Raw genomic sequence first — 24,489 nt, forward strand, 5'->3', positions numbered from 1 at the left:
AATGAAAGAAAATGCAAAATGCTAATTGATTCATGATGTGGTTTCATCTTAGCTTGGGCAAACCATGCAGTATTTAATATATAGTAGCAGAATATTTACTATTGAAGCTTGCTTTTTTTTTTTTAAAGTGGAAGCATTTGGCTAATAGCAAAAGAGGATGGAGACAGTGCTAAGGAACTTGTTTTCACAGCACAATGATAAATCTCACCTTCATTGTACAGACTCCCCTTGCTTTATCTATAGTGGCTAAATAATAAAAGAAGCACCTACATTATTTTCTGTGATTCCAAGTGAAAGCAAGAAGTAGTTTCACATCGGAGGCATTATTAGCACACATTTTACAAGTCTCACCCCTGTCCACTTTATAGTCTTTGTTTTCTCAGACAGAAAGGTAACATACCTGACACCTGTGCAGAGTCTTAAGTTATTAACTCTCCCCGTGTAATTTGTTTTTTTTTTAATTTTTTAATGTTTTTTATTTATTTTTGAGAGACAGAGACAGACAGTGCGAGCAGGGGAGGATAGGAGAGAGAGGGAGACAGAATCCAAAGCAGGCTCCAGGCTCTGAGCTAGCTGTCAGCACAGAGCCTGACGCAGGGCTCAGACCCAGGAACCGCGAGATCATGACCTGAGCCAAAGCCAGACACTTAACCAACTGAGTCACCCAGGTGTCCCTCCCCATATAATCTAATAGCCTCTTGCACAAACAAGCTTTAGTAGCTGATATAACACTACCACTTTATACTACTTTTGGCACTAGAGGATTTTTCCTCCTCATCATTAACTTTTTAAAATTAAGCCATCAAGATTAATTTGGGGGGGAATAAATCTCTTTCTTTCTTTATTGATGTTTTATTTATTTAGAGAGTGAGCAAGCACACATAAGTTGGTGAGGGGCAGAGAGCAAGGGAGAGAGAACCCTAAGCAGATTCCATGCTCAGCCCAGAGGCCACCTGGGGGCTCGATCTCATACCCGTGATATCCTGACTTGAGCCAAGATCAAGAGTTAGATGATCAACCTGAGCCCCCCAGGCACCCCAAGAAATCTCTATTTCAGTTGAGTTGACAGAATCAAAAATTTTTGCATAGAATTTAATATTGAAAATGTTTTGGCAATTATAATATGGTTAAATAAGCTTTATGTAGTCTAACTCTACAGTTTGTTAATATCTAGATAAAAGGTAAAAACCTTAATCTATATGTAGACTAGTAGTCTAAAGGAAAATAATACTGTACACATACCTACCCACTTAAAATTCTGTCACTTCTGCTTTACTCATATCCAAGGCATATCATGTGGTAGCTATGCTTTGTTGTTACCTTGAACACAGGTGAGATACATAACAATTAAAATAATAGCCTCACATTCACTGGATATATCAAACATAGAATATTACATGTTCACTGCCAGCTGTATGGATATTCAGATAATGTTTCAGTTAAATCATTGAATTGTGCTTTCTTGACCTATTAATGGTTCACCCAAGTGGAACAGACTAATTGTCCAAATAGTGTAGGAAATAGTTGCCTTATTTAAAAAAAATTTTTATGTTTTCTATTTATTTTTGAGAGACAGCAACAATGTGAGCAGGGGAGGGTCAGAGAGATAGAGAGAGATACAGAATCTGAAGCAGTCTCCAGGCTCTGTGGTAGCTGTCAGCACAGAGCTCGACACGGGGCTCGAGCCCACAAACCATGAGATCATGACCTGAGCCAAAGCCGGACGCTTAACCAACTGAGCCACCCAGGTGACCTGGAATTAGTTGCCTTGTAATACTCTGAGGCACTTGGCAGAAATATAGTTTATACTTTGTTTTATTGGTTTTTGTTTGTTTTTATTTGGCACTGATGTCCAGTTTCATGAACAACAATGTCTGTGGCCTTTGGTCATCTACTTAAGGTCCCTCTGGAATTATTCAAAATATATAATGTAGACTAGGCATAGGTTCTTGATGTATTAGGGTTCTGAATGTGGGTGACTAATAAATGCAGTAAAACTTTGTTGGTTGCTACTGTCTTCCTTATCATTCTTTGTAGACCACCAAAGCTAGTTTGTAGTTGATCATCCAATAATGCATTGACTTGTCTAATGGTAATCATAATGAAGAGGTAGAGACACCACAGCATCTGGAAATACCTTCTGAATCATTAAAGAAAAATTGAAATGTATCAAAGTGTTACATTTTAATATATTACCTCTTTTTCATGTATTGCTCTCCTAACCAGGATTCTATAATATTCTGAGCATTTTATTCCTTTCCAGAGTAAGAATACTTATTGAGAAGATTTCATCAGTCTGTGCAGGGAATTCAGATTGACTCCCTCAACCTACCTTTTACTTTTACTGAAAGACAAGTCTGGGAAGCTGTTCACTCGGATATGTTAAAGGGGTGTGTTGTGCTTATCACTGAAGGGCAGTTGTATGTAGGCTTTCATTCATAGCTATCGCTGCATCTTGCAGGAAGGGAATTGGAATTTTGAATTTATACTTCTTACTCTTTGACCCTAAGAAAGTTGTAAATTACTACAGCATAAGTTATGACTTAACCCTTCAAATCATTTGAATATGGATGACGTTAAATTCCCTTCCCTGATCACTTAGCATTCAAAATTTAGTTCGGAGGAAGTAGATGGTATATTGGTATTTCACAGCTTCTGGCCTTGTCTTTGGAGTAACAGCACCTGAAAACACACATGCTTCGTCTATGACAGACCACATACATTTTTAAAGTGTTGCTCTTTAATACTCAGTTGTGTTTGTGTAATGTGAATCGATTCTTCAGAGACTGAAGTTTTACATGTAGCTGTCCTTGATGCATACTGCTATTAATTTATTCATATTAAAGCCACAGCTTGATATTTTTAGTAACACTTGGATCAAGGAAGAACAGGGGCAGCTGCAAAATATCAACTTTAAAACTGACTTTAAAAAATGTATTTTGGTGTTGGCTTTTAAAAAAATGGGTAGTATGCTATTTCATTGCAGATACAAACAGTAGATATTATTGCCCAAGAATATATATATTGCCTGTGACAGAGCTAGTGACTAGCTCATGAACTATGATGAGTTTGGTTTTCCGTTTTTGGTTTCAGGTACTGTGTGTGTGTGTGTGTGTGTGTGTGTGTGTGTGTGTGTGTGAACTTTGGCAGCAGAAGGATGGTAATGTTAGAGAAGAAGATATTCTTTCTATAATGATAGAGAGACCTAAAGTTAGAATGTTACTTATATTGCCTAGAAAATTAGCTAGGTATACATCATCAAAATACGTTATTTTTTTCTAGAATATCTACGGTGTGTCTTCCCCCTAATGGTTAGTGCAATCTACCACAGCCAAGCTGACTGAGAATGTTTACTTCTTGTCACTCTTGCCTGAATTTGGATAATCAGGAAATTATTTCTTTACAATAACTTACATATTTTGGTAGTGTATTCTATATATTTTATCATTATGTGAATTTTATAGTGTCTATTTTCAGATAGATATCTCTGGAATTTGTAAGCGCTATTCATTCACAGACATTATAGCAGATTTATTTATTTATAGCAGATTTATTTATTTATTTTTTGTTTTTTTTTATAATGACTATTTTATTTTTTTTATTTTAGAATATAACACTATTTTTTAACATATGCAGTTATTTTCCATCATTTACAATACAATAGTTACAATGACACTCCAAATGGATAAGCAAAGTAAAAAATCAGAACCCCAACTTCTATTTCATGTAATTAGACTTATACAGAAATTAGAAGGTTAAGTAACAACTAGTTAATCACCTAATTTCACAGCTATCTGAAGTATTTATTTATTTTTTAAATTCTCAAGATATTACACATGTTATGTCTACTCAGAAGCTTTCTCTGCTTTTGTTTTTTCCTTAGTGTGCCAATTCTTAGAAACATTATTTTAATGTAAATTATATACTGATAGCCTCTTAGCATTCTGTCAGATTTAAATTGCTTAGAAAGTTGTTATGTAACCAAAAATTTGACAGATAAATATAGAGTGTCTAGTGAGTGATACGAATAGTAACTGAGATTTTATTTCATTTCTATCGGCTTTCTGTGCTATGATTATTAATATTAGAGTATGTGGTTGTTGGTCTGTGCAGTTATGTACAAGGATCTTTTTTGTCAAGGGGTTATGCCTGCCTATACTGAGAGACAAATTATTGGTTTGGAATCCTTAATTATTTAATAAAGAGATTCTATGAGATCTCAAAATACAGATTTAAATTCCTAAAACTAGAGGGGACAAAATAGGAAAACCAGTAATTATGAAAGAATATCACCTTTATGTGAGAGATGAATTATGATATTCAAAATCACATCCAGCTTTAAAGAAAAAAGGAGTAGATTTATTCTATACACTAAGATTATGGTGAAAATGACATGAAAGCACATGCTGATAAAGCTTGTGCCTTCTGGTGTATAAAGCAAATATCTAAATATATGTCTATTTGTGTCCATATACAGAGTTAAAGGACAGTTTTCCATGAAATAATGCATTCCTTTAGAATTGCTGTAGATTTTCATAATTTTTAAAACATTCCTATTGTAACCTACATCAAAAGGGCAGCCAGCGTTTTTTTGTGTCTGACTATACATATGCATTATAAAAAAGTGAGTCTACTGTAATTACCAGTTTGCAGAGCGAATTCCTGCAGGGTTTGTACTCTCCCCATTAGTAAAAGAGATAAGTTGAAATGTATTAAAATTTCACTGTACAACTGGGAGTTTTTGTTCACAGTAAATGTGTTAATGTTTCTTCATTTCTTGACTGTTTGTGTTTAAATTTAGGCAGTGTGCCCAACAGGGACAAAATTATAGGATAAAGCTATGTATAAAAGAAAATCCTTCTGAGAGCACCAATAAGGCTCTTTTTAAAAATAAGCAGTTACATATAATAGTACATGGCCATAGCCACAGAGAAAAGTTTTATCTGTCTATTTCAGAATTATTGGAAATTTTCTTTTCCTTGTGTAAAAGTTAAGAGGACAGAGTTTATGTCAATAGCTAATACACTTTGATGTAAAAACATCTATTATTTTATTCAGCGTTACTCCTGTAAAAAGAAAAAAAAAAGATTCCTTCTTGTTGTCCTTATGATGAAGAGAGGCTAGTAGCATTTTGAGAGAGAAGTGATAGATCACATTTTCTTCCCTAGGAAAGTAATTCTTTCTTGTTAAGAATTCTAATTACAGCCTGTTGTATTTTTTGGAGCATTTTTCTCTGCTTTTCTTCATTGCCATGAACTTAATAAATGCATTTATTCACATAGATAGGCTTACATTAAAAAAATTAATTGCAACCACTATCACCTAGAGTGAGTACATAATGAAATTCACAAATACAGGGTAATAAGGCCAGTATTTCTCCGTAGTCTAGAATGGGCAGAAGTTGAAGTTATCTATAAATGCCGGCTATTTACACTTTAGCCAACCTGCTTTTCTCTCTCTTAAATGTGGAAAATGTATTGTAGCTCCTACTGTTTGTTTTTTATAGGGTTTTTTTTGCCTGCTTTTCCATATATGAAGATGAATTTGCCAATATCCATATGCCATCTCAGATGTCTCAACAGGCCTCATACCACAGACCCATAATATAAACTATGTAAAGGAGCAAAAATAAAATATAATTCCTCATCTTTAAATGTTGCTATCAGCATTTTGTAGTCTACATACTGATCATGTATATGGGTATGCAGAGATATACAGGGAGGCGGTGAGGGTACATGTATATGTGTATGTTATCATTTGTTTAGATCCACACATTCAGGTACCCATAGGAAAATACAAATGCCTCATGAAAATTTCCTGTTGTGCATAAGCTTTCCATCATAAAATGTATTTTTCCTCTTAAAATAGGTTGATTCACCAGGGAGAGTGAGAGATGCATTTAATTCTTCCTCCTCTACACTGTTCTTTAAAAAGTAAATTTTTAACTGATAGACCTTGAAGTCCTTTAGAGCTATTACTTTCTTTTGGCTAATTCATAGAAAGGCACCATATGAAAATTGGATTTTTGATCTGATGGAGTGATTTTTGAGTTCTTATGAACCATTTATAGTCTATCAAGTAAATCCTTCTTAGTTCACGGATTATTGACCCAATGGACCATATTAGCTGCTTCGAAGCTGTTATAGCCCATTATGTTGATTCAGCTGACACACATGTGAACCCAGTCCACATGCCCATGATGACATTAACATTGTTCTGGAAGACTCCCTTTTTTTTCCACAAGCCTTTCTATTTATTTCTTAATTTTCAAGCGTTAGCTCAGAGTTCCTGACAGCCATTGCAGAGGTTTCTCCATTTGCTCAGTAATGTTGAAGCATTTGTTAGCAGCTAGATGGTCTGCTTTTTGCCGTCTTTCTCTATAAGTATATGTCTCTCTTTTGTCTTTTAACCAACTAATCCTTACAAGAAAAAAGAGAATAATGTTTTTTCAATACTCTAGGGCACGTTTTACCCTCAGATGCTTATAGATTCCATAGAAATGTGTGAGATTTCTCTGAGCATTGGAATGTAGCTCTTTGAATTTGAGAAAACTATCTTTTAGAAGAAATGATAACATTGTATTTGTGTTTTTAAAAAATGTATTACCTGAGAGGTTTCACTTGAAAAATTCTGGTGACTCTTAGCCAGTGGTAAAATCAAGATGTGCCTTTAGTGATTTATATGAAGCTCTAATGAAGCCAGTCCAGGTCTCAGCACGGACCCCTGGGGAATCTGTGACCTAACATAAATAACGTATAAGAGGGCATGTAGACTGTTCATCATATCATTATTATTATTTGTAATAGGTGTGATTCCTGAGGTGATACCTGCTCTTGGGCAAAAGAGACACATTCTTTCATAATCAGACATAATTATCATGTACAGTTAGATATGCACAATGGAAAGAATTAAAATGTTGAGATATGCTTGTTTTTAATGGGCAATCCCATGACATGTAGAAATAAGGTGCTATAAAATAAATCAAGTGTTTTTCTTAAGGATACCTTGTGTCACTTTTTTTTTTAGATTTTGGCCTTTCTTAGTGTAACCATTTAAAAACTCTGTATAAAGCTGTTCAGAGTCACTTTCTCTGTCTAAAATGTACCACTTTGTAGGAAAGCCTAGTATAAATTAACTGCTTACATAGCAGTTTACCCCACCTTTTCAAGTTGCTTAAACCTTTACCAATACGTCTTTCTTTCAGTGTAGTTTTGTCTACATCTCTTACTTGGTTTTAAACTCCTATCATAACTGAAAAAAATATATATCTGAGGAAAGCTCACTGTGGAGGGAGGGTAATAAGGGGGATTATTTCGCTTCTTGCGTTTCATACACAGGCAGAGTGGAAAGAGCCCTGGATTAGTAGATGTGCCCATTTAAGGACATCTCAGAGCCTCATTTTCTGCTGTTTGAAAAATCTCTAGTTTGGGGGATTTTGATGATTAAACATGAGAATGTATTTGAAATATTATGCAAGCTTCATAGCACTGTACAAACGTGGGATGTTATTAGTCTCACAAAGGCTGCCTCACTTGGCCTGGGTAATCAGAGTTGTCATCTGAAATGATACACTCTCAAATGCAAAAACTTGTCTCCCTTATTGCTTCACTGGGATAAATTCTTTTCAGAGACCTAGAGGGGTAAATTTAGTTAAAAGGTTACCCACCTTATGCTCTTGCTTGGCAAATGAATTGATACTGTGCTTGGCATTTGGAAAAATGTGGCAGCTCCTTTTGGATCAAGATTTAGAGGAGCTCCTTCCTTGAAGGAGTCCTTCACATGCTGTCTGGGAAGGCGAGGCATCATCAAGTCAGGATGATGTCTTTCTTACATTGGGGCACAACTTGGGATAAGCCTTGGGTTATTCCTGCGCCTCTTTACTTGGCCACCAAAATATGAGATCATCATGCAAATCATTGTTTCCTGGGATTGACGCTGCTTCTGAAATGCTGGAACTCAGGCTTTATCTTGTCTTGCTTCTTGCTTAATGAGAACTATTTCTTTGTAAAGTGCTTAAAGGTTTATAAATCTTCTTGCATCACATTATAAATCCCTTCCTTATTAATGTCTTCCCTATCATATTATATTAGCAATTGTTTTCATGAATGCCACCGAGAAATGTAATCACATTACCACCTTTCAAATTGCATTAGTGAAAAATGAATAAAATGTATATCAATGGAATACAAAATTGCTGATTCAACATTAAGGTGAAATGAGATGAATATTGCTTAGCATGTATGTGAAATCAGAGGTGCGTTGAGTCCTTATATAAAGTTATGCATTCTGGTAAACACAGTTTAGTTAAAATGGGTTACTTTGAATGGTGAGCAAATCCCTTATTTTCAATTAGATGATGGGTATGTTCATTGAAAGAGTATTTCTCTTCTAAGTATCACAGCTGCCTGTGTGAGTAGTCTGTAAAATGTGTAAGCATACAGGCAGTAAATGAATATCTTAATTGTTAACTGTTAGGTAAGAAAATAAAATGTTTCTGCCCAAATTGAAATGCCTTTTCATTTCCTGTTTCTCTAATATTACTAATTGCCTAACAAAATAGCTTGTATTACCATAGGCCTAATTTAACTGGGGAAAAAAAACATAACACATGCACTCTAAAGCCTGCGTGTGCTTTGATGCCATAGAAGCATGGATATTTTCCTTATATAATTGGCTATATCCCGCTGTTGATTTTTACTCTGAACTCCTAAATTATTTAAATGGGGTCTTCCTCATGTCGATTGATAGTAGGTTGTGGTTGTAAGGTAATGACTACAGATGCTCATTGGACTCATGTCTGTGAAAATTTATGTGCCTGTGTATATGTCTCTTTCTCCCTGTTTGTGTTTATATATTCACACAAAGTCATGGAAACATTAACACTCATGTATAAACATTTACTCAAAAGCTTATGGTTTCCCCTCTTTGCTCCCTCCCGCTAAACCAAATTTGTTTCATGACTTTTGCTGAAGTAACTTTTTCATCACAGTAAATTGATGAATATTTTTGATAGTATATATGAGAGAATTCATCATTATCAGTTTTTAACAAATTCTCTCAGTTATTTTAGTATTGTAATATTAGTATGTGAACATAACTGAGAGCCACCCTCCTCCCCCCAGTCTGTTGAAAAATGTCCTAGATTTTCCTGAGGGAGAAATAGCAGTGGACTTAGAAAATAATTGCCAGTTTTTAAATGGATACATTAAGTTTTAATATTTTCAAAGTAGAAGGGATTTTCAAGAGTAAGCAGCGGTGAAATTTTCTTTTGTTTACTTTCTGTTTATCCACCATTTTAACGTTTGAATGTTGACCTACTAGGTTAAAGAAGGATGTTCTGCTACATTATGTAACCTGAGGGGATGCTATCTTATGAGTTAAGTAATGCCACCAGTAGAAACCAGAGAGTGCAGTGAGTTTTGTCCCTCGCCCCTCTTAAACAATTATATTGAGATAGATTTCATATACCATACATTCTACCATTTAAAGTATACCATTAAATAGATTTTAGTATATTCACAGTTGGGTGCAACCATCTTCGTACTCCTTTTGGCACAGTTTTATGACCTAAAAAAAATCCTTTAGCTACCACTGCAGTCCCTAAATAACTACTACTTTCTGTCTTTTTGGATTTTTATGTTCTGAATATTTTGTATGAATGGAACCCTATATGTGGGCTTGTAAATGGTTTCTTTTACTTAACACAATGTTTTCAAGGTACATCTATGTTGTACTATGTATCAGGATTCCTTTTGATGGGCAAATAATATTTCATCATATGGATATGCCATATTTTTTATTAATTTGCCACTTGATGAAGGGATCATAGCTTTTTAAAATTTTTTAAAAATTTTTAATTTTTAATGGTTATTTATTTTTGAGAGAGATCAGGGGATGGGCAGAAGAAAGGGAGACGCAGAATCTGAAGCAGGCTCCAGGCTCTGAGCTGTCAGTACAGAGCCCAATGCGGGGCTGAAGATCACGAGATCTTGACCTGAGCTGAAGTCAGATGCTCAAACAACTGAGCCACTCAGGTGCCCTATAGAAAAAATTCTTAAATTTTTAAACGTTTGTTTATTTTTTAGAGAGGGAGGGAGAGGAGGAATGGTGGGCAGAGACAGAGGGAGACAAAGAATCTGAAGCAGGCTCTAGGCTCTGAGCTGTCAGCACAGAGCCTGACATGGGACCACGGACTGTGAGATCATGACCTGGGCCTAAGTCAGACACTTAACCAACTAAGCCAGCCAGGTGCGCTGGGATCATAGTTTTTAAGAAAAACTCAAAGTATGCTTTAAAAACTCTGGATTTTAACTGTAAATAGTGTTGAAAGGCCACTTTACCCCAGTGAATCTCTTTCAATTATTTTGGAAGTTTTTATTGTGAAGATACTGTATTTCCTTGATCAATAATTTTACTCTTGTGGTGTTTTTTTGAAGTTTGACCATCTTTGAATTGTCCAGCTTTTCATCTTGACCAGGTTTACATCATTGGCATTTGGCCCTTTTAGTGAGTCTGGCCTTATTACCATGTATTTTCAAATCTTCTGATTCAGGCACAAAATGTAGTTTTTGAAGACACCAAGAAGTTTCAGAGCACAAAGGTACAACAAAATGATTGTTTGATCAGGTTGCTATTTCTTCATACGATGTTTAAAACATTGAGACAAATTTGAAGGAACCTTTTATTGAAGGGTTAATTAATTTTTCAATTTTTAATTTATCTTACCACCAAATAAGATACATACTTTGTCATAATTTACCACTGCAAAATTTTGAATGGGTTTTGTTAAGCAGACAGAATTAACTTCACTGCATCTCATTTGCTGTTGTTACTGTTTATTATATGTAGTGGCATTTACATGCAATTTAATGCTCTGTGGACCCTTAGTTTTTATAGTACACCTTGTAATCACTGATAATTACATTTTGTGAACTCTGTGAAAATTGCCCATTCAAACTCAGGTTTGTATTTTTTGGGAGATAAATGCTAAAAACATACCCACCTTATTATAACTATAGATTTACATTAATAGTCTGATAGAGTTATTAATTTGACATGTTTATAGTTCTTTTGTAAGGTACACTAAATACTAGCTGAAGAAACAATCTGCATTTTCCTGAGAATTGTCATTTGGTGAGAAGATTGATGTTCAGTTCCCATATACTTGCAGAGTTCAAGCCAGCTATGAGTATAATAAAGCTGAAGAGACTTCAGTTTTAGTGATAACAAAATCTTATTTGAATAGGGCTTTGGAACTCATCCAGAATACTTTCAAATGCACACTTATTTAATATTCAAATATAAAAGTGATACTGATCAAACCTTGATTAAATATTTTTATTTAAGATATACTTTTGAATGTCAATATTTATAATTTACTGGTTTAGTTGTATGCTTTCTTCCTTTCTCTGTAGAGAATGGAAATAAACTGATTAATAATTGGGAAATCCACACTGTCATTTAAAAGCCATGTAATATTCATGTAAACATTTCTGAACCCTAATATTAAAAACAAACACTAATCCCTGTCATGTCTCTTAGAGGACTCTTATATGAATAATATGGCATCATGTTTGTCAATCTGTTCATTAAGACTATGTATTGAACATTTTATAAAGCATTGGATAAATGGCACATTGAGAAGAATCATGGGGGTGAAATTCAAATATAACATATGGAAAGTTTCTTAGGGTCATAAATGGTTTCTATTTATTGAACTTTTACTGTTACTAGGCATACTGCCATGGGCTTTATAGTCATTATTTCATTTAAGTCCTTTGACACTTGTGATGTTATTGCTGCTGTTAGGGATGAGGAAAGAGGCTCCGAGAATTATGTACTTCAGGTACTTTTTGAGTACTTTTTGAGTATCATTTGCCAGTATACATTGTAAGCTCAACAAATGTGTTGCCCTGCCCTCATGGAACTTAAATTCTAGACGGGAAGACAGATATTAATCAAGTATTCACACAGATTAATACATAAATTTATATATAACAGATTATAGATAAATATTTAAAAATAGGTTTATAAAGAGATAAATTTATAAATATCTATTTAAGTATATTTAAGTAAATAGATAAACTTATTTTAAAATAAATAGTTACAGACAAATATTCACAACCTGTCTTAAGTGCTATGACAGAAAAACCCCTTGTGAAACAGGAACCTAATAGGGAACTTGACTGGGAGATGAGGGCAGCTACCCTCAGGAACAGAAGTAATATTTGAGCTAAAATCTGAAAAAGGGGCAAGAGTTAAGAGTGTACAGTGGGGGTTGAATGGAGGGCAGGTGGAGGGACTGTGTCCAATGATTGCCTGACTGTGAATGGGATTATAACTCAAGATTCTCAGTTAGTCAGATGGAGAGTTTGCACAAATTTGGGTCCACTTTCCTATGACTTTATTAGTTCAATGTCTTTAGGCAGGTTACTGAATTATCTCCGCCTTAGTTTTCTTATTTGTGAAATAAAGGTAATAATAGTACCAACCTCACGGTATTTTCTGAGGATTAAGAGAGCTAATGTTTGTAAAGTATGTGACATCAGTAAGTGGAAAGAAAATGGCAAATATCCAGTAAATCTAGCTATTATTAATGATAATAGGTAGTAGGTTACTGTTACAAATTTTTAAATCCTACCTTTGGAAGAAGAAAAGACTGAGGAATAAAAAGAGATGATCGCTTCTCAAGCCCGTTTGAGGGCTTCCTTCTGTTCTTAGGGCCTTTCCTGTACACCCACTGCCCACAAATTCTGTCAGGTCCCTAAACACAGGGACTCTGCCATCCGTTTACTGCCACTTACTGCAGTACTTGGCTCCAAAATAATGGTTTTTGCATAGCGATAATATTTGAAGCTGTAGGAGGAGATAGAATTGCCAAATTAAAAAATGAGAGCGTAGCCGTGGGAAACACCTGTATTTATTTACAGTGGAGAAAGAGTGAGAAGTTGTTGCCACTAAAACAAGGATAGTTGGTCTCTGCAGCCTGGGAGTGAAGGAAGAGTGCTGAAGCTGTATTGAGGTCTAGGAACACCAGGAGACTAGAAAAAAGGGACCAAAATTAATGAGAACATTCCTTTTGGAGAAATTTTCAGGAACGTGTGGGACAGAAACCAGATTGCAAAATTAAAATGTAGTTGGTGGTGTGGAAGTGGAAGCAATAGGTGTTGGGTGCATGGATTTTTCTTTCAAGAAATCCATGGTAAAGGTAAGCAGAAAGAATAATAACTTTTAATAAGTTGCAGGCTTAAGAAAATTCATTATTGTTATTGTTCTGGGGGATTTGGCAACACTAATTATGTAAGAATTGAGAAAAGAAATACAGAGCACTCCTGATGAGGCATGGAGGGGTTGATAACCTGATATAGCCAGACCTGCATGGAGATCCCTGATATATAGGTGGGAAAAGTATGACTAAACTGTCTACTCCTTTTCTGGTGTCCCCCTCTACCACTTCATCATCATCTCTGGATTTTCTGTAGTTGAGAGTGCTCAGCAGTGAGTGGGAGGAATTCATATGTTTGCTGAATGAAGGACAAAGTGAATGTGCTTACAAAAATTGAAAGTTTATTCGTTTTTACTCTTCCCAGCTGCCTCCTTGTAAAGCATGTACATTTTTGAGGCTTAACTGCTTTTGATAATTTTATAATAATTTATTTTCTTTAAGTGAGGGTAAGTTGGCAAGTGATCACATTGGTTCTGTTTTGTTGTGAATAAATAGTATGTCAAAGTTTTAATGCTGTTTCAAAAATGTTATTTAGAATAAAACTTCCTTTGAAGCCACAATAGTCTCTTACTCAAAATATTTATTTAGACCATATTGTTTAAATATATGTAATTCCCTTAAGGGACAATTGTAGTCTATAAAAATCTGAATTTAAAACAAATAGACCTTCTGGAATTCATAGAAATACAAAATGGATATTCCAGTGTTTAAGTGTTTATATACAAAATGAGTTGAGGTGTTCCAGTGTTTGTGTGTTTAGGTACAAATAGTAGAATTTATAAAAAAAGGATGATGATCTTAATTTTCAAATGTGGCAGATGTATAAAGTTTCTTAGGTAGAGAAAATATTTAAATCATAAACTGGTTTAGAACAAACCAATAAATGACTTAATCAGCAAATAAATAATTATACACAAAAATAAAGCAAATCTACAGTCTCTTAATTTGTTCTGTTCTGAATATAGCAATAATTAAAATTGACAAATGTGGGCTTTAAACACAATATAAAATTAGGCTACTTTTGTAAAATAATTAAATATTATCAAATTAATTATTTAAAATATGTATATTTTTTGTGCTGGAGTTAACATATAATTCTTGATAAATCATTTCCTTTTACTGGGAATTTTTAAATTTTAATAAAGCAGAGGTGACTTTTTTCTTGTATTTTTGAAAGCTTTTATTACTGTTCATATTACAAGAATATTTTAATATCAATGTGGTTTTTATGTCTGGATTTATAATTAGATATTTTCTTAAGTGCCTTTTTTTTCTTTTAGTAGAAACACCTCCCTCTAAACTGTTTTGTGTGGGTTTGGGTTTTTTGACCATTTTACAATCAAGTTGTGAGTTGATGTAACTAATAACTTGAACATGTTATTTAAAGAAACTCTGACCTGTTCCGTTCTGATATATTGCTCAGTCAGTACACTATTAAAATTGAAATGAGAAATTTTGGGAGAAATATTTCCTTTTATAATGTACAAATACATATATTATTCTTAGTCAGCATTTCCTTTGGTGTCCTTATTTCTTATTACTAATTCTTTAAATCACAATACATACAGCAAAGTTTCACAACCTGGCTAATATGTAATTGGACTATTGACACTGGAAGACAAACCCTGAAATACCAGATTATACAACTGCGTGTTTCCCTACTGGGAATGGAGCAGCAAATTAGAGGTGGAGGTGAGCTAAGTAAAGAGTCTGTCATGAGGACTCTTACTGCAAACCGAATGGGGAAACTATAGATTTAGTGTTCATTAGTGAAAGTGAAATACTTCAAACTTGCCTGATAAGGAACAGTAAAACCCTGTCCAATCTTGCTCTCTGTAAATGGAATTGGCCCAACTGTGTTAACAATATCTAAAATACTGTCTGTTATAAGTGAGACAATTTATATAAAAATCCAAATGGTTCCAGGAATATGAGCATCTGGAAGCTGTGTAAGTGAGCATAGCTTTCAGTCATAGAGCTGCAGTTTCAGGTAGTTCTAGCCTGTCCTCTAAACACCACTCCCCCACCCCAAATCAGTAAGCATTGATTGCGTCTAAAGCTGTAGAGAGATCTTTTCCTGGCAGTTCAGATAGTTACAGTAGATTGTTAATCTGTGAATGATCAGACTAAATCCCTTCTGTCTTCCAAATTTCCATGCAAATTAGAACTAAATGTATGAGATAAATTTATTAACTATAGTCTGAGAGCATAAGGTCAGCTTTAGCACAAGTTTTAAGCATAGGTTTTTATCCATTAAAAGTTACACTTCATTTATGCTAAATTTCTGCTATAATTCACTTTATTATATAAAGTGTTGAGATGATTTAAAAAAGTAATTGTAAAGAAATGAAAGATTATTTAGTGTGTTTTTCAGTATTCTAACATCCAGTTGGATTGTTACTGATATAAGATGTTTACCTAAATGGTTTTCCTATTCCACATCTGATCTAGAAACAAATTTAAACTTCGTTTCTTATGTCACCATTAAAGTAAAAGGAAATTTGTTTTGTATTTTTCAAAATAGGAGTGAAAATGAAATTAATACATCAAAATGGAAAAACAAGGAATTGGAAAGTAGATAAATAATACCAGAAGTATGTTAGATTTTATTGAGCCAACAGGGATGTCTTTCAAAGTGTATTTGAAAGATTAACAAAGCATCTAAGTAAAACTCAGAAAAAACGTAACATTCCTATAGTATTTGTTTGTCATGTTTTACTTTCACCACCATTTCATTTGAGCATTATTTTACTAGAGTGTATTTTTCTGCATTACTGCCAAGTGGATAAACTTATTAAATGGGAATATATAGTAGCAGCAATATTTTTTTTTGTTTGGGATCCCTTGCATTACAAATCAAGCATCTTGTAGAATACATAATCCTTTTTTCTTATTCAGTTTGGTCTACATGTCTAATTTAAAGGTTAAATATGAATGACATGAAACATTCTATTAATGTATGAGCTTTGTTTTCTGACATATTTTTTTGTAAGAGATTTTGATGGTATCCAAATTTATTTTTAAAACTCTCTAGGCTTCTACCAACATAATGCCTTTAAAAATGGAAGTGGATGTTATTTATTAAAATGGTGAAGAAATACAGTACCTTTGAACAGATGCTGATCCTTTTTTCCCCTCTATTTTTCAGGCCATCCGTTGCACACTGGTAAACTGCACGTGTGAATGTTTTCAGCCAGGGAAGATTAACCTGAGGACTTGCGATCAGTGTAAACATGGCTGGGTGGCACATGGTGAGGAAAATCTGGACTTTTCTTCCTGTTCTTGTTAGGTTCATGTGAATGTGCATATTTTTTCAGAGCAGTCACTGCCCTGGAGAAGAGAGGGGTCAGCTGTGCTCCAAGAGCTAGTTAACATGCAGGCTGCAGCTCTCAAACAGCATGTGCTCGGTTCCAAGGAGTAAGGCTAGGCAAGCAGCTCTTAGCAGAAGGGTGCGATGTTTATAGGACAGTTGGGCCGTGGGCTTCTGACTGAATGTAGCAGCAGTCAGCAAGCACCAGGCCTGGTGGAAACTCAAACATACCACAGTTGCCCTTTTAGGGCCTGTACCTCAGAGGGAAGCTGGCAAAGCCATTTTGCTCGAGGAGAATTCGTCAATGACTGCTCACCCTTGTCGTATGCTTTTGAGGCTGCATTTATCCTCCCAGATGTTAAATTTTGTATGGTCCAAGGTGGGTGAGAGAATAAACGGGAACATTGTTTGGCTAGTATCTGAAAAAAAAATGTGTAAATACCCCTTTTCAGTGCGCATCGGGATTGGAGGTGGCCAGTGTTGAGTGGGGGCTCTGCCTAGATGTGTCACCTGAGGATGACCCCCGGCCATGGCTGCAAGTGTTTCTGCTTTTTGCCAGATGCACAGAGCTGTTCCATCAGTGTGGAACATTGAGCATTTAGTATGTTCTTATGTATGGCTTATGTGTTTTACGTTTAGGCAGAAAGAGACTTAGAAAATAAGCAGACATTTTCTTCCTAGAATGTAGGATTTTTAAAGATAGGTAATGTTTATAAAAGAAATCTTGGCTTGAGTGTTTTTTGACAGCCTGGGGTATTGGCTTCTCAGTCAAAATATTCTTCATTCCCAAGCTGTGCCAAATATCCAGTGGGTTGTATTTTTATAAATGTCATGTTATTCTAGCAAGATCTGAGGTAACAACACTGGGCCATGCCTTTGAAATGCTTTTAATTTATCATGTACCTTGCTTGTTAGGGTGTGTATGTTGGCATTGTGGGGACATTTCAGCCACATTTCTGTGTGTGAGAGAGAAGGGGTAGGGAGGGTAGCAGGAGAGGAATGCCCTGGAAAGGGTGTGCCTGGCAGGCAGAGCCACAGTCCTTCAGTGCCTCCAGGGATGGAACTCCTTTCTGTTTCATCAACAAGGCCAAAATCTGAAACATCTCTCAGTCCATTTTTGAGCAACAGATGAGCTGCTGTTACTTTTGTAGTCTATGTATGTTACTGCATTTGATGATTTCTTCTCTCTTCTGTATTCATTTCCTAGGTCTGCCATAACAAAATGCCACAGACTTGGTTGCTTAAATCAGACATTTGTTTTACAGAAGCTCAAAGTCCAAAGTCAGGGTGGTTTCCTTCTGAGGATTCTTCCTGACTTGCAGGTGGCTGTCCTCATGTTGTGTCCTCAAACGGTCTTTCCTCTGTGGGTGCATACCCCTGGTGTCTGTTTGCATCTAAATGTCTTCTTGTTCTAAGGACACCAGTCAGATTAGATTAGGGCCCACTCTAGTGGCCTTATTTTAACCTTATCAGCCTTTTTTAAATGTTTATTTTTGAGAGAGAGAGAGCGAGCAAGCATGTGTGGGTACATGAGGGAGGAAAAGGGGGAGGGACAGACAGAGAGGGAGAGGGAGAATCCCAAGTAGGCTCCATACTGTCAGTGCAGAGCCGGACACAGGGCTTAGATGCTGGGCTCAGACTTAGAAACCAAAATCAAACCCTTAACCGATTGAGCCACCAAGGTGCCCCTAAAATTTAATTAGCCCTTTTAAAGGCTCAGTCTCCAAATGCAGTCACATTCTGAAGAACTAGGGGTTAAGACTTCAAGATATGCCTTTTGGGGGGGAACACAATTCAGCCTTTAGCACTTCCTAAATATTATTTTTTTCCCTGAATAAGTAAGTGTTGGCTTTACTAGGTAATAGATATTAGAGCTTATGTCCCAAGCCCATCAAGAGTCACCAAGGCAGTAATGGAGTCAAATCCTGGCTCTGTAACTTCAGTGGCACATAGTTCAGCATCTCGGCATGTCCCTTTTCTTATATGTAATATACATACTCTGAGGATTATCATGAGAATTAAAGTATATGAAGACTTTCTAATAAATAATACTGTGTTAAAAGTAAAAACTTGAACAATGGATAAGCAATAAGAGTAGGTCAATCAGTTAAACAAAGGACTTTTCATCCATTCAGCTCCCTTTTTTTCCCAAAGGCATCTGTGTTACCATCATCTGTCTACTGTGGTAGCCTTGTGAGTATAAAAGTTTACTGTGTCACCAGTTTGTTTTACCTATCCAACTGCCACATGCGTATTATATTAGTAGTGTAATGAGGTGAGGTGGGAGAAGAAATATTTCTTCTTTCTCGAATAAAATAAATTATTCCTAGCTGATGGTTGTTTCTAAGACTTTCTGAAGGAGGTGATTTTTCACCAACTTGAATAAGGCATTTCTGTTACATCAGACTGTGCTTTTTCTACTGTGTCCTTAGAAATCCTGGGTTTCTATAATATTAATTGTGGAGCTTCTCAGGTCTATTTTTCTCTCACCACTGTTAATACCTTGACCTCTCTTTCCCCCCCACCCCCCCCAACTGTGTGACATATACAATTTCAAATATGTACAGGGTTGCCTGGGTGGCTCAGTTGGTTAAGTTTCCAACTCTCGGTTTCGGCTCAGGTCTTTTGCAGTCTGTGAGTTCAAGCCCCACATCAGTCTCTGTGCTGACTTAGGATTCTCTCTCTCTCCCTCTCTCTCTCTGTCCCTCTCTCACTCATGTTCCCTCTGTCTCTCAAAATAAATAAATAAACTTAAAAAAAAAACCTCCATGGGATGCCTGAGTGGCTCAGTCTGTTAAGCGTCCGGCTTCAGCTCAGGTCATGATCTTGCAGTTTGCGAGTTTGAGCCCTGCATCAGCCTCTCTGCTATCAGCATGGAGCCTGCTTTGGATCTTCTGTCCTCATCTCTCTCGTTCTGCACCCCCCCCTAAATAAAATAAAATCTTTTAAAAAACCAAATGACTCCAAATATGTACATGCAGACTTACAAACTCCCCTCTTCCCCCATTCATTAAGACAAATATGATAATGAGGGATTGGCTTCCAGTTTTTGAGTTGGCAGTGGGTGAGAGCACCTACTCTTTTTGCCCTGGGCATTCCAACTAGTTGCTTCACTCTCTCCCCCTGCACAGAAAAGCCTGAAATCATATCTCCAGTGATTGCTGTGCAGAGGTGAAACACAGCTGCATTCCTGGCTGCCTTACACAGTACATATCCTCCTTGTGTGGCACAAGGAGGAATGGCTTGTTCTTTTAAGTGTGTGATTTTTCTCTAAAAGTGGATGTAACAGGAGTGAGACTACTAAAACACATCTCATAGAATTATTTCATCCTATCACTAAACATACTCCACCTGTTAATTGTTTTAAAAAATATTTGCGCTAAAAGATAATCAAATGTCAAAATCAAATGTTCTCTATAAGAAGAACACTTCTTACAAATTTGATGGACTCTTTTGAACAAAAAGGTTTCTATATCTCTTTATAGTTTCTCTGTAAGATGTTGGATTTTATGGGCTCTCTCCCTTTCTCTCTCTCTCTCTCTCTCTCTCTCTCTCTCTCTCACACACACACACACACACACACACACACACACACACACACACAACTTCATAGACAGATTTCTTCTCTAACCTGCTTCAGTTGTTGACATTAGCTCCTTTACAATAATCTGGAGAAAGATGTTTTAAAAATTAAAGAGAGTGAGTGATTAATTCATCATATTAAAACACGTGGATTTTGAAATTATGCACTAGGCCATGTGCTTTCTACAAATTATTTCCTTGAAATCTTTAGCACCATTGAGTCAGGGAGGAAAATACCCAAAACAGTTCCTTGACTACCAATAGGTATTTCCCACTGAATAAATAAAGGCTATCCTGTTCTCTCTCCCCATTAATGAATTTCAGCTTTCACTTAGATAATAGAAAGCAGGGCTTTATTAAATTAGGTTTATTTCAAAACAAGCTTTTTTTAGTATAGGATCTCCATACCTACAGTGCATAGTAACCCAGAGTTTCTAAGTTTGTGAGTTTCTGTTCAGAGTTCTTAGATAAAGGACTCCAGCATACTGCCAGCTAATTCATTTAACAACTATTTTTTCCCACCTCTGTTTGCATTATCTTTTCTGTGTGTTTCCTTCATTCACCTAAAACATAGAGTGTTTTGAAAAAAAATTAAAACTTCCTACGTTTTAATTTTTCTTGGTTCAAAAGTGCCAAAATAAGAAACCAGGATAAGTAAGAGGAACAATGAGCTTCTTTACTGGTGACATAAATGTTTATGTTGGTAGAAATTTAGTTTGATGCATTTTGACCCTTTCCCACCATACTAGAGTAATAATTCAACCATTCACAGAATTAAAGCTTCAGCTAAAGATTTTATATAGTCTTAGAAATTAGCAAGTTTCACTAGTACATACCCAGTAATGGGTAAGCTGTATGGGGATGGGGGGGAGTGCATTCTTCTAATAAGAGAAGTATTACTGATAGAACTTTGTTGCCTTTGTAAAAACTGGAGACATAGTATAGAAGTTGAGAAGTATAGTACTAAATTATTTCTCTTATTTATTATTTGCAAATGAGTTGTAATGCCTGTAGTCTAGATGAAGACTTTATTTCTAAACCTCTAAGTTAGAGTAGTACAAGTAAAAAAATAGTAAACTATATTCTAAATGATTTTAGTAAATATCTAGTGATAATCCAAGACAACTGGAAATTTTTTTCTTTCACAATGGGGTATATTTATTTGTGTATTTGGGAAAAGAGGTAGGCAAATTTTAGAAAGGTAATGTATTAAGAATTTTTTCCTTTACTAAATCAGTAATTTTCATTTCTGACAAAGCCCATTTGTTAGAAATACCTTTTTAAAAAATTCACTCTTTCTTAGTGTGTCTCGTAAGCATTTGGCAAGGAGATGAGGCTTGATGAATAAAAAAAGATATTACATAGCTTAATAAACCCCACAGCAGCTTTCTTGGCACAAATTATTTCCTTTATAGAATACTTCGATTTAAACCCAAAGCATGCACCATTCCAACAAGCTACATGTATGCTAGAATTTTCATTCACTTCCAAGTAATCTGAATTAACACTAGTGTTACTTCCTTTGGCTAAGGTCTGTCTGTGAGAATGCTTGTTGCACCAGAATTCTTGAGACCTTTCCTTTATTATGTTCTATGAATATGATTTCTCTTTAAAACTTGCAGTTCATTCAAGAAGAAGGTAGTCCTATGTTATTACTTTAATTATTTGGTCATCTAGCCAGTTGCCTTTCTGCTCATATCCAAACTATTCAGATATTTTTTTTTAATGTAAACTGAGCAGGCTTGGCCTGCCTCGTCTGGATCATCAATGAAGAGATATTTAGTAAGCATCTATCGTAGGTAAAGTATTGTGCCAGGTGTCCTTCAGCTCCTCAGTTCTGTGCCACAGGAGATGGTGAGTAATATAAAGTTAATTTAGTATCCTATAGCAACCAGTTTTATGGTTTAATGTACTGTAAGACTTAATATTCATATAATCCATTAATTTCAAACCTTTTTTGTAATTCACTGGAAGTAATTTTTCTTTTTTTTTTTATTCTCAGCATCATTGTATTTGAATTCTCAGCTTTTTACTTGGTATATCTTACCAGAATAGGGATATTTATAGAGACCTTCCCCAAATAGAAATATAAGACCTCCCATTAAATTTGAACTTCAGGTAAACAATGAGTAGTTTTTTTAGGTTAAGTGTATATCTGCAAATTTAGCTGCGTGGTCCTGTATTTTTATTTCTAACACTGGCAAGCATACACCTCAAAAAATTCTAGTGGGGCTTAATTTCCATAATTAAATCTTAAATCAAGGCCGTTGGTTCTGAACATTCCATAATCAAAAACCTTTTGATTATGTCAGTCTTACATTTAGAATCACAAGATTGCAGCATTCGGTTTACAAATTCCTCAGATTTGTTGGCACCCTCGTACTTTACAAGGATTTAAGCAGAGTGGATCAAAAGCAGTAGTTTTTCATTTCATCCTGTGAAAAGTCACGTGTCTTTATTATTTGTCCCAGTCTGTGCTCTTTTTGTGAATTGTCTAAACATTGGTGGAAGTAGTTTATTCCCAACTGGTAACTCTGTAATGTTCTCCCTGACTTGAGTCCAAACCCCAGTATAACTAATGTAGTAGTAAGTTTTCCGTCTTCCTCCTTTCTGCCCTACTTTTCTTCCCTTCATACCTCAAATAGAAATCTTTTTTCATAAGTAATAAAGCATGACGTTTCTCTGACATCATGCTTATTCTAAGTAACTCAGCAGCAGTTTCTGTATGATAATTTTTAAAGTTTTCAAGATTGAGAGAGTAAGATGATTAAAACTGAGTTTTCTGACAAAGGAAAAGTAATCCTCCTAGATATTAACCTACAAGAAAGCTCTCACCTCCCTTTAATTGAGCTGGAGATTGTCCCAATAAAAGTGAATTTTGCTTTGGGAGAGACTTGTTGCAGGAGGCTGTTTTGTTTAGGATTTGATGAAAAGTCTAAGAAAGGTACAAGCTTGAGTCCTTAGCACAGTGAAGTAAAGGTAATCTTTTCAAGTGAGAACTTGATCCTTTTGGAAGATGTAGGTGTTCATGCTTCCAGGGCTTTATCTAGGAACACTTGGGTAGGAACACCGTAGTCCTCTTCCTCTGGTACACTGGTTTGGAAAAGGTGGGGACTAATATAGTATCTGTTTAAAAGAATCTAAGTAGACTTAGTTCTTCCAGATTAGGATACTGAAACCTGGCTTTCCTCGCTGCACAATTCTTTTCTAGTTAGGGAAACTGGCCTTTAGGTGCCTCCTAGCTCTTGTAAGGCAGCTGGGTTCCTGATCTCTCCATGGACAAGTCCTTGACCAATCTCTCCAGTTATTTTTATTTTAAAGAGCAAAAACAAGGCCATTTTCCTGCCTGGCACAGGAGCCTTCTTAGCTTGACCTGAGGGCACCATGCCCTCTTCTGCTTTCCTCCTTTACTCCCTGATCACAGCTGATAAGCTTTAAAGGGAGGCCATCCTCACAAATGCAAAGGTTCAGTGCCTGATTAATGGCATTAACTATATTCTTATTGTGTCCCTGAGCTGCTTATTTTGATTTGTTTCTCAGTCTGCCTACCTTTGGGATGGTGCTTTGAACTCCCTAAAATTTTTCTTTTTTAATCACAGCACAAACAGTGCCTCCCCTTCAAAGTCCTGGGCTCTCTGCCTGTTAGCTCCCCACAGTTTTCTCCCCCCTAGCTGCTTCTTACTCAGATGGAACGTAAGATGAGTCTGGTAAATTCTGGCCTCTAAAGTATAGAGTGCCAGTCCACTGCCAAGGAGTTTCTAGGGAGGATCTTGAGATTGAAACATACAGAGCTAGAGCCCCAGGTTATGAAGTTTCCAAATCATAAATGGGAAGCATGATAGAAAAGTTGGGAAGAATGCAGTTCTGTTTAAGTTCATGTGCTGTTCTACCACCTACTCTCAGCAGAACTTTGGCCAAGTTACATAATCTCTATTTTCTCATCTGTGATATGTGGATAATGATAGTACCTAGTTTGTAGGGTTCTTTCTAGGATTAAATGAGATAATCTACTTAATAGGTTTGGTTGTTATTTCTAACCTCTTCTAGAAGTAAAACTTCAACTTTGAGGGTGCGACAGACATGTTTTAGCATAGTTTAAACTAAAAGTTGTTTTTGCCAGATGGTGGTCAAATCCCATCTCTGTCACTCAGCTCTTTTATCTGTAAATGTAAATAATAACAGGAATATACTTAAATATCATAGTGAGGTTTTGAAGAAGATTAAAGAGAAGAGTGGACTTAATACCAATGATAACATCCCAGAGCGTCACTTTTAAGGTGCAGGTGGTGTGAGCTTCTTTCCCCTTCTAGGGAAGGTTTTCTTCAGTGCCCAGTGGCAAAGTTTAGGTTACCAGTTCTTTTGGCTGTAGGGC

At 35.8% G+C, this 24,489-nt stretch overlaps 1 protein-coding gene across 1 annotated transcript in view; it reads left to right on the forward strand.

Annotated features, from left to right (window-relative positions):
• BNC2 (basonuclin 2) overlaps positions 1 to 24,489 on the forward strand; it is a 286,450-nt gene that overhangs the window by 120,329 nt on the left and 141,632 nt on the right. Inside the window, exon 3 of the mRNA XM_029920382.1 lies at positions 16,374 to 16,476. Within this exon, the coding sequence (XP_029776242.1) occupies positions 16,374 to 16,476 (103 nt within the window). The remainder of the gene's footprint in view (positions 1 to 16,373; positions 16,477 to 24,489) is intronic.

The sequence above is a fragment of the Suricata suricatta genome, chromosome 13 (genome assembly GCF_006229205.1).
Source record: "Suricata suricatta isolate VVHF042 chromosome 13, meerkat_22Aug2017_6uvM2_HiC, whole genome shotgun sequence".
Classification (NCBI taxonomy): domain Eukaryota; kingdom Metazoa; phylum Chordata; class Mammalia; order Carnivora; family Herpestidae; genus Suricata; species Suricata suricatta.